General features: G+C 49.4%; 1 protein-coding gene across 1 annotated transcript; it reads left to right on the top strand.

Annotated features, from left to right (window-relative positions):
* Nucleotides 1-601: 601 nt before the first annotated feature.
* On the top strand, nt 602-9,503 carry BIRC5 (baculoviral IAP repeat containing 5). Its single transcript, XM_022589473.3, has 4 exons — nt 602-850; nt 1,108-1,217; nt 3,370-3,487; nt 6,592-9,503. Exons 1-4 carry the CDS (start codon nt 740-742, stop codon nt 6,679-6,681), a joined length of 429 nt encoding a protein of 142 aa, XP_022445181.1. The 5' UTR covers nt 602-739; the 3' UTR covers nt 6,682-9,503.
* Nucleotides 9,504-11,064: the final 1,561 nt, after the last annotated feature.

The raw sequence follows: 11,064 nt of genomic DNA, 5'->3' as shown, positions 1-11,064 counted from the left end.
ATAGGACACCCAGGTCTCCTGACTGGAGGGCAGTGGGCATTGTTTCCACACATTGCTTCACCTCTGTTGACCCCCACCCGCACGTCTGTTTGGGGCAGGGACTTAGAAGGGATATCTAACTCCTGAGGAATTCTGGCGGAAAAGGAAGAACAAAGCTCCAAGGGTCAATTTCTGGACTTCCAGGAAGCTTCAGTGAAAAGACTTGATAAAAGAGACGAGTGAACAGCTCACTCCAGCAAGGGTGGAGGTTTAGCTGTGTACTTCATCTATGTGAAATCTTTCCCCTGGAGGATGGATGCGTGGCCTCTAGATGGACGTGCCTCAGCACATGTTCCAACCCGGACGGCACAAGGGCTGGCTGAGGAAGCTGGCACTAGGAGGTTCCAGGAGTGGGGTACCCACAAAAACAATAACAGTTTGCACGCTGAAAGGGCTTAATCCATTTGTGCTCGTCAGGTGCCACTCCATGAAACTATCACGGGGACTTCGGCCCATTCTCCACTCCTCTTCCTACCACTGTTTGCAAGTAGCTGGGATGGGAGTAAGCGCGGGGCGGGGCTGGGTCGGTGCCTGGTGAGCAGAAGCAGAGACATGTGGCGGGAGGACTACAACTCCCAGCACACCCCGCGCCGCCCAGCTTCCCATTTCCCAGAAGGCCGCGGGCGGCGCGTTCCCGACATGCCCCGCGGCGGCCGACAACCGCCGGATTTGAATCGCGGCACCGCTCGGCGGCGGCGGGATGAGTACCCCGTTGTTGCCCCCGGCCTGGCAGCTCTACCTCAAGGACCATCGTGTCTCCACATTTAAGAACTGGCCCTTCTTGGAGGGCTGTGCCTGCACCCCGGAGCGAGTGAGTCCGCGCGGCCTCCCGGAGCCCCCAAGCCCGCCCCGCCCCCAGAGCCCCGCCCCAGCCCCTGAGGCGACCCCTCCCGCGGGCCCCGGCCCCTCTGTGGGCCCCCAGGGCGATCCCTCCCGCGCGCTCTGGTCCCTCTGTGGGTTCCCGGGCCCCTGGGGCGACCCCTTCTGCGGGCTCTAGCCCCTCTGTGGCCTCCCGGAACTCGGGGGAACCCCTCCGCTCTGGGGCCTGAGCCGAGCTCTCCTTTGCAGATGGCCGCGGCCGGCTTCATCCACTGTCCAACTGAGAACGAGCCCGACTTGGCTCAGTGTTTCTTCTGCTTCAAGGAGTTGGAAGGCTGGGAGCCAGATGACGACCCTATGTAAGTCCCTCGGGCCAGCCTCGCTGGGCTTCCGGGGTTCCCCAGTTCCATCAGAACCGTTTGTTCTTTGTTTTTATTTATTTATTTTTACATCTTTATTGGAGTATAATTGCTTTACAATGGTGTGTTAGTTTCTGCTTTATAACAAAGTGAATCAGTTATACATATACATAGGTTCCCATATCTCTTCCCTCTTGCGTCTCCCTCCCTCCCACCCTCCCTATCCCACCCCTCCAGGCGATCACAAAGCACCGAGCTGATCTCCCTGTGCTATGCGGCTGCTTCCCACTAGCTATCTACCTTACGTTTGGTAGTGTATATATGTCCATAGGACCGTTTGTTTTGACTTGGGCTCCCCACAAAAAACATCTAAATTTCGAAGTATTATTGAAGGACCTGCGGCTTTCCGGCCTCGTTTGTGCCCTAAACAGCTGCTGTAAAGGATGAGCCTCTGCTGGCACCTTGGTGATGCTTTCAACCTAATCAAGTCTGATTTGGCCGAATGTCCTCCTGGGTGGAGTGTTGAAGAAAGGCACATTCTTGTAGGTGCTTGATACCTTTCCGGTTAGACAGAATACTGGAGCAGATCCTGTTGTGACCTAGGGATGTCCAGGTGCCTTTCTTGTTTCAGAGGTTTTAAATCTGAAGCTTTTTTTTTTTATAAATTTATTTATTTGTTTTTGGCTGCGTTGGGTCTTCGTTGCTGCACGCAGGCTTTCTCTAGTTGCGTCAAGCGGTGGCTACTCTTTGTTGCGGTGAGGGCTTCTCATTGCGGTGGCTTCTCTTGTTGCAGAGCACGGGCTCTAGGCGCACGGGCTTCTGTAGTTGTGGCAGGCGGGCTCAGTAGTTGTGGCTCGTGGGCTCAGTAGTTGTGGCACGTGGGCCTCAGTAGTTGTGGCTCACGGGCTCTAGAGCGCAGGCTCAGTAGTTGTGCGACACGGGCTTAGATGTTCTGCGGCATGTGGGATCTTCCGGGACCAGGGCTCAAATCCATGTCCCCTGCACTGGCAGGCGGATTCTTAACCACTGCGCCACCAGGGAATCCCTGAAGCTTTATTGAACTATAATTCATACAGCACAAAAACCACCCCTTAAAATAGTACACTCAGTTTTGTTTTAGATTTTGTTCTTTAGGGCATCTAGTTTTCTTTTTTATTGTGTGCATATATTCATACAGACAACAATATTCCCGTAATGTAATGCCACATTTTCCCCGCACCGTTTTTTTTCCTGTCAGAATCAATTGCTTCCACGGCTTGAACTTTTTTTCCCCGTAGAGAATCACCGGAGTTGTTTCTCTTCTTGGCAAGAAGAGTGTTGCTGTTTTCCCTAATGTGTTTGCTCTCATGACCCAGTATTGACTGGGATGATATGGTGATCATACCAGGTATCACTGGGGAAATACTGGTTGTATTCTTGGGAGTGAATTTCCAAGTGCTATAATATTTTCAGATTATAGTTACTATTGGCTGTCCTTTTGGAATTTGCGTGGCTGGGTGTTCCTTCCAGCCTGTTCTGGTTTTTGTTTTGGTTTTTTTTTGGCCGTGCCGCGCGGCTTGCGGGATCTTAGTTCCCCAACCAGGGGTTGAACCTGGGCCCTCAGCAGTGAAAGTGTGGAGTCCTAAGCACTGGAGCACCAGGGAATTCCCCAGACTGTTCTCGTTATAGTGCTATCCGCTAGCAGGGATAATTCCGAATGCACAGAATGATGGTATGAGGCAGAGGAATTCACTGGAGAAACTGGGCCAGTGGTGCCCTTTTTCCAAACCAACAGATTATGTAATAATTCGAGTGAAATGAGACAACTGCAAATGGTTCCTGAAGGATTTTAAGGGCTTTGACATGTGATACCTTTGGATTTATACTCTGTAACACTTTTCCTACTAATTGCTAAAAGACTCCAGGTAGACTACATCAGCCACAGGACATGGGTGGGGCTGGGGGGAGTCCACAGAGCAAGAAGGTGCTGAGACAAGTTGTGTGGGAATGTGGGTCCTGCCCCTGGTTCCGTCCACTTCAGACTTCACACTCTACTCCTGAAGCAGAGCAGTGTGTGTCTGTGAGGTGGGGAGGGGGCTGGTGGTAACAAACTTGCCTTTCTCCCTTCACCTGAATTTTCTCTGTTGACGTGCTCATGTGTTGCTTTTTCTAGAGAAGAACATAAAAAGCATTCATCTGGTTGTGCTTTCCTTTCTGTCAAGAAGCAGTTTGAAGAATTAACCCTCAGCGAATTTTTAAAACTGGATAAAGAAAGAGCCAAGAACAAAATTGTATGTATTACTGGTAATAAGAAGCAAGCGCAAATCCCGTTCAGCATCTTTAGTGCTGAACTCCCTAGCCCGTCACAAGCACTGCATAGACGCTTTTCCTCAGTAAGCACTTTCTGAGCCCCTCTGATGTGTGTGTGTGTGGATATAAAAGCGTAGAAAAGCATCTGTCCTGGAGTGTGGCCCTGGGGTTGTGCAGAGAGAAAAACGTATCCCCTGAGTAGAGGTGTCCTCAGTGTGTGGTTACCTCTGGTGGTGGGACATGTGATGGCTAGGCTGGCATTTCTGCCTTTAGTGACAACTGAGATGGTAGCTCATTTATACGGGGTGTGTTCATGTGTTAGCACTGGTGGGAACAGAGGGTTTGGGGACACAGAGTAGAGAGCATATTGGGAAAGGGGCATTATGTGTGTTGGGAGAAAGAAGCACCAGTCCTACTGGACCTTGAAGGGATTTCTGCAGGCGAACCTGGGCTCTTGCACTGGGTTATTGGAAGAGTGGAACAGTGAGTCCACAAAGAGGCAGCTCCCAAGTAGCCCGGGCTGTAGAGAATTAAGGTTACCAGAGAAAACCAGGACTCCCAGTTGAGTCTGAATTTCAGGTACGCAAGGAGTAATTTTTTTAGTGTATCTCACATTTTGTATGGCTGTTTACTAAAAAATTACTCGTTTATATGATGTTCAAATTTAACTGAGCAGGCTCTATCTTTATGTGCTAAATCTGGCAGCTCTACAGAGGGTAAATATTCAGGTATTTAATCTATTTTTAGCAAAGCCCTGGGCAGGGAGTCCAGATGTACCAGTTGTCTCTGCCACTCACAGACTTTGTGAGTTTAGGCCAGTCTTGGTCATAGTTTCCTTGCTGTAAAATGGAGGATAGACTCCTGTGGTTTCTGAGGTCCTTTTCAGCTTGAAAATCGTATTCCTTTTTAGAGATCAATAGAAATAATTCTGTGTAATATGGTACCTTTTAAATGCTAAGGACAAAATTGAAAATTTTTTCAGGAAGTGAGAAGAAATCAGTGGTCAGTAAAGCGGTGTATTCGATGGAGGTCTTGGGAACTGCAGTGCTGGAATTGGGAAGGGAGCTAGGGAGGGCCTTCGAGATTAGGGGTCAGCTCATTTTCTGTGAAGTGCCACAGATGGTAAGTATTTAGCCTTCGTGGGCCACAGAGTTTCTGTTAGAGATTATTCTTTCTTTGTTTTTTTCCACAAGTGTTTAAAAATGTAAGAAGCATTCTTAGCCATTGGGTTAAGAACGGGTCATGGGCTGGATGGATGTGTCCCACAGGGCGTAGTTTGCCAGTCCTGTTCTAGGTGAAAGACAGGCTTTGTGTACTTCAGGAACAGTTGTGAGAAAGCTGTGAGAAGTCCCCCAGATCATTTTAAAATGTATATATTTGGGGGGAATTCCCTGGCAGTCCAGTGGTTGGGACTCTGTGCTTTCACTGCCAAGGGCACAGGTTCGATCCCTGGTCGGGGAACTAAGATCCTGCAAGCCACGCGGCGCAGCCGAAAAAAAGAAAGAAAAGGAAATCAAAGAAAATTTAGAATTCAGTCCTTCAGTGGCACTGGCAGCATTTTATCTGCTCATTAGCGACATGTGGCCAGTGACTACTGGACGGTGCAGACAATTGAACATTTTCATCTTTGCAAAAAATTCTGTTGGACAGGGCTGCTCTAGAGTGACACCCAATTTTGAGGTTTGTTGCAAATAATTTATCACTGATATAAAATTTTGAGGTTTGTTGCAAATAATTTATCACTGATATAAAAATTCAGGTCCCCTTGTGTCCCTAGGCACATTTGCATGTGAATGGATGTGGACAGTAAGGTTTGGGGTCAGAGTGCAGGGAATGGGCATAACCAGAGGCCTGTCTGCTTCCTGCTAGAGCTCCTGGATGGCCCCTCTAGGGTACATCGCTCCTGGAGGTGGGATGGCGTGCGGACCTCGACTGTACCGTGGGGTGGAAATAAGTTGGGAGCTGAACTTTTAAACCATTTATTAAGTCAGCTATGGGATTGCAGCACACAGCTGTAAGGCAAACGTTTATCCAGGTGAGATAATTACGTGTTGCAGTTTACAAATACTGAAAACGAGGAACAAGTGTTGTTTGTCGTGATGCTGTGAATTTCTGAGACCCTGCATTTAATTGAGATGCTACTGGTCAGTTCGACAGGACCACTGGTCAGGCAGCCACCTGGGCCTGACGCTGGGCACGTGTGTGGCTGAGGTAGAGCCGGGGCTCAGGGTCTGACCCTGGAGTGCACCACGTGCTCTCTGCTCCCGCTACTGCATCGCTGCCACCTTCTTTTGAAAACAAGTTACCTCTATTGTTTTTCTTATTAGAAAACATTTAACCCAATAAAAGTCTATTGTTTGTTTTTTAATGTGGCAGAGAAATCAGGAGAGTGAAAATTAGGGAGGAGGTTTCTGGATTTGTTGATGTGATTGTCATTTGTCCCCCTGGAGAGAGCACTTAGCAGAATGAAAGGTTGGAAGCCAGGTTTAGAGAGCTGCTGCAGGTGGAAGGTTTCTCTGTTTGAGGAGCACACTGATGCTTGATGGCGTCTGTTTAAGTGAACAAGAGGAGGGCTCCGGACTTTCTGTGGGAGCTTCAGAAGCAATGTAGGGTAGTGGGGAAGAGCAGGGCTCTGCCACAGACTAGCTGGTACCCCTGAGCTGGATGCTGCTGTGGACCTCGGTGTCCTCATCTGTGTAATGGGGATAAAGGTGGCACCTACCTCATGGGGACGTGGAGCAGTGAGTGAGTCAGGGTGTGTGGAGCAGGTAGAATGGTGCTTGGTACAAGCAAAGCGGTCCATCAGTGTTTTCTATTATAATTATTGTGGGACAGCTCAAATTAGAGCTAGTTGAGGGGAATTCCCCAGCGGTTCAGTGGTTAGGACTCGGCGCTTTCACTGTTGGGGCCTCGGTTTGATCCCTGATCTGGGAACTGAGATCCCACAAGCTGAGCGGCATGGCCGAAAAAAAAGAGAGAGAGAGAGGCAGATGAGGTGAATGAGGACATTTACCCCATATAGCTGGGCATCTCTATTCGAGCATGCCTAGAGCTTCAGTTTCATTTGTCTATTCTTTATTTCCAGGCAAAGGAAACCAACAGTAAACAGAAAGAATTTGAAGAAACTGCAAAGAAAGTCCGCTGTGCCATTGAGCAGCTAGCTGCCTCGGAGTGACGCCATCCCCACCGTCACTGCCCCGCAGGGACACAGACACACCCTTTCCAAGGCACAGCCCTCAGCATGACCAGCTTTCCTCTGGGGCCTCTTAACTGTGCCTTAGGAAAGGAGAACATCAGCATTTTGAAATTAGAATATTCACCTGTATTTTGGGGTTTTTTCCTGAAGGCGGTGCCGGGGGCTGTTTCTGTTGTACAGCTGGTGCTAAGCACAGTGATGGATTCTCTTTTTCTCTTGGGTAGTGTTTGCTTTACTGATTCCCGGACTTAGGGTGAGGGGAGAAGTTTGTCCACGTGGGTAGAGCCCTTTTACAGTGACCTGTCTGGGCTTCACACTGACGACTGGCTGTCCAGCTGAGATGCGATGTGTGAATGTGATCATTGGTCCATTGTGACTGGACAAACAGGATTAAGAATGCCATTTTAAATTTCATTTGCATAATAATCTCCATTTATCGTGTGCACTTCTCATGTTCCAGGTGCTCTGTATTATCTCACGTTGACGTCTGCAGGTCCTGTGACCATACCTTTTTACCCCATCAGGTCTGTGGTGTCTCAGCAGCTCCCTTCCTCCCAGGTGGATTGTACAGACCCATCCCTGCCACGCCTCTGAAAGTGCCCTGTGTGTGAGGTGTTCCTCGCCATCCCATCTTGTGATTTTCAGGTTTACAAGGGGGAGCTATGGGATTAGACCCTAGACTCTGCCTCTGGACTTGATCTGTGTAAGAGCCCTTTCCATGACTGTAGCATGAGCGGCTGGGGGTGGAGGGGATGCAGAAGGACTGATGTCTGAGAGTAGAGCTGGCCTCCTGCTTTTGAGGGCAGCTGAAGGTACTTCTTCACCTCCAGTGGCACATGGAAAGTTTGCAACATTTCTCTATAGTAGACGAGGAGAAGGTCGTCCTTTGTGCCAGACAAGGAACTTTCCAGAAGCCTGGCTCACTGCTTCTTCCTCTTTAGTTAGCAGGGCACACAGAGGGGATTCTTCCTGGGAAGTTTTGCTCTGGACCAGCTGTCATCCATGGACACAGCAGGCAGGGGTGGGATGAAAAATCCAAGGAAGGCGTTCCTGTTCTTAATATTTCTAGTACTCTTCACATAGCTACTTCCCGTTAGTGATGTGGGTTAGGAAGCTGATAATTCCACTGCCTCTCTCGTGAATCTTCCTAAAGGAATAAATTAATTTAAAAAGTGGATTGGAAAACCTCTTTGGGAGAAACTTCTTAAAAACATAGATGAGTCGTTCATGTCGTCTGCAGTCTTGCAAGATCACAAATTCAGTGATACTTGAGTTTCAGCACCAGCACGGACTAAGCCGAGGGTTGGAGCAGTTGTAAGAAAGGCATGTGGGACACCCACTCCGGGCCCTAACTGTGCCCTCCAGCGGCGTGCTTGCCTTGTGGGCTTGGGACTGGCGCCTGTTGAATCGGAGCTGCAGTTTCCTCACCAGTGATGTGGGGATCCTAGAACCCTGTTGCCTCAGCTGGCTTTTTTTATTGTAGCAACATGGTTTTCATTTGAGGAGGAGAGGAATTGAGACAAAGCCCTCAGCCCCTCTGCACAGCATTCTGCAATGTTGTTTTCTTTTTTTTGTTTGTTTGAATTATTATTTCACAGAACAGGACAAACTACAATTAAAAGTAAGCACAAAGCCTTTCTTAGTCACTGGGGGCACCAATGTGAATTTTAGATGGATTTGGAGACAAAGTAAAGTAGCAGGAAATACCTAGCAGCAACTGTCACTTACGAAATCGCTGCACAGTTAGCCAGCCCTGGTGAGGCGGAGGGCGCACACTGGCTGCTCCTCCCCAAGAACAGTGCAGTGGCCTGAATCCCTTCTAAATGACTTGGCTCAGAGCTGTGGAGACTTGGTGGGCTGCTGCAGGCGATCTGTCAGCCCTGAATGGCTGTGTCTCCATTGCTCCACATCTGTGCCACATTCTCCACATCACCACCTCCTCACGGGTACCCTGCTCTCCTCCCCGAGGCCGGCTCACGCAGGGCTGAGGCCTGATGTTAAGATGATAGATTTGATTTCATCCTCCTTCCCGAAGTTAAGCTGCAGGGTGGATTGTTACTGTCCTACTGGAAACCTCTGGGGGTCATCTTGGTAGTTGCCAAGAATAGAAACTATTTCATTTCAAACACTGCAGACCCTACTGGGCTTTTAAAATATTGTTGGCTTTTGGTGGTGGTCCCTTCTTAGCCTGCCAACTGATCCTTCCCGCCCCAGCGGTTGCAGGGGAGGGATGAGTCCTCGCAGAGAGACAGAGCCAGCCTTGGGCTCCTCTGCAAGAGCCACTTGAACCCAGAACCATTTGTTTGTGTCATCTGGACTCATTCCATGTATAAACCGGCTATGAAAAATGCACCTCAGACTTAGGTTTTTCTGCCACATCTCAGTCAGAGAGTAAAATGAATTTTTCCTTCCAAGTTTGGAGAATATTGCAGAGGTTTTTGTTATGGGGAAAAAAGCACTCCCGCCTTTATATTCATCTCAGCTGCTTATTTTTGATATTTGTGCCAATCTGTAAATGGATACTTCACTTTAATAACTGGTCCTTACAAACTGGCTTTGTAGAGAAGCTGAGAAAATGTTTTTGTGCTCGGTTTCCTTTGCACAGTGGGTATTGCTGCAGTTCTCGGCTTTGTTGGGCTGTGCTGTGGAGCAAGACAAAGCTGGGGCCGACCCCTCAGACCATCTTACACATTTCCTCTTCTAGAAACTTTTGTTCTAAAAACCATATTTATTGCTGGACCTTAATGGCTGCCAGCGTCAGGAAGTTTCCTAGACATCTATTAATGAAGTCTAAGACCCTTGCTAAGGGCAACAGCCTCAACCTTCTCTCGAATATGTGTCTGCCTCTCAGGTTCTCCACGTTGGAGGGAGTCTGGAAGGGTTGTAACTGGTGGTTAATGGTGTCAGGTGTGACATGGTCAGAGCCTGTGGGCAGCCTGGGGAATGGGGATCTTCCATTCTCAGCTCTGGGAAAGATGGAGCGCCAGCCAGCCAGCCATTGGCTGCAGGTTGGCACTCCCTTGGGATGCTGACCATTCTTTGCAGGTTGTACTCACTTAAAAAGAAATAACAATTGCCAGTAAAGTCTAGTGTGATCTTACCCGCATTTTTTAGATGCAGAAATGGAGATTTGTAAAGAGGTGAAATAGCTTGTCCAAGATCATACAACTAGTAAGCATTCAGGTTGGAATTTGAATCCAGGCTGTCTGTCCCCAAAGCTGGGCCCTCACTGTCTAATGACAGTGCCCAGCCTTGAGGGGGTGCAGCGGGGGATGGCTTTTGGCAACAGCCTGACCCCAGGCGGCTAGTGCTGTAAACCGTCCCCATTCCGTTTTTCAGACAGCTTTGCCACAAAGGCCCTCATGTAAACTGACACCTGCCTGCTGAGGCTTCCATGGATCCTCACCGTACAAGTTTTAACTTTTTATTTGGAACTAAGTTTCACAGAAAGTCGTAACGCTAGAACAGGGTTTCTGTGTACTCTTCGCCCAACCTCTCCTGTCATAACTACAGTACAGCGTCTGGAGTCGCTTCCAGCATCTAAGGCCTGAGTTGAGAGGAGGTGAGCGGTACAGCCCAGCGAGCTCTGAGCCAGACTTACCATCGCCAGGGAGTTCCTGTCTCGCCCTGGGTGAATCTAGCTTTTGAAGCAAAGAGCCAACTGAGCTGTAGGTTTTCTCTCCACTGGCCCAGCCTACAGCATTTGAGCCGGCTTTCAGCTGGCCGGGACCAAACTGGGGCCTAGGTTTCTGTGGCGGTTTTCCACCTGATCTCCAAGGTGGTGACGTTTGTCCATCTGTCCGCTCAGACACTTGAGCACCTGTTGTTTGCCAGGTGCTATGTCCAGGGCTTGAAGCCTCCTGCAGTGAGCTCACGGGTTCCTTGTTCTCTGAATGGTGGGAAGATACAGGCCACCTGGTAGCCATATGAGTGTGTCCGTGGGAGCACCAAGAAGATGACAAGGAACTCTCAGAGCATCCTGCTTGTCAGGAACGAGGAGGAGGCTGCCAGATGGATGAGGAAGGGAAAGATGTGCCAGGCAGAGGGGACGGGAGGGTCCATTCTGGGGACAGCAGGTGCATTCTGTGATGAGGGGGAGGGGTGGCTTGCTCCCGTTTCCCTCTTAGCAAAGCCTGTCAAGGCGGCCACGGTGAGCCCTTCATAGGCCTGTGAGTCCTGGGGGATGAGTGTGACCAGCCATGCGGCTGCCGCCCTGCACATCAGTGCTTCCCACCTGTGACCCCAATCATTCAAGAACCCTTTAGAAGGGTTGGTTTTGACCAGAAGAGTCTACCAGGATGAATTCGCTTCATAATGCACCCTGAGTGAAGGAGTTGACCTGTCGGGAAGGGTGACTTAGGA

The sequence above is a fragment of the Delphinapterus leucas genome, chromosome 19, assembly GCF_059928025.1.
Source record: "Delphinapterus leucas isolate spDelLeu-1000000601 "Yukka" chromosome 19, BTC_Dleu_Yukka2, whole genome shotgun sequence".
Classification (NCBI taxonomy): domain Eukaryota; kingdom Metazoa; phylum Chordata; class Mammalia; order Artiodactyla; family Monodontidae; genus Delphinapterus; species Delphinapterus leucas.
The sequence above is the reverse complement of the archived record's forward strand: the minus strand, read 5'-3'. Positions and strand labels throughout refer to the sequence as shown.

Bases quoted from the DNA above. Each gene is read 5' to 3' on its own strand.
- BIRC5 (XM_022589473.3), top strand. From the start codon at position 740: ATGAGTACCCCGTTGTTGCCCCCGGCCTGGCAGCTCTACCTCAAGGAC. The intron at 851-1,107 runs GTGAGTCCGCGC...TCTCCTTTGCAG, and splicing joins GTGCCTGCACCCCGGAGCGA to ATGGCCGCGGCCGGCTTCAT. The intron at 3,488-6,591 runs GTATGTATTACT...CTTTATTTCCAG, and splicing joins AAAGAGCCAAGAACAAAATT to GCAAAGGAAACCAACAGTAA.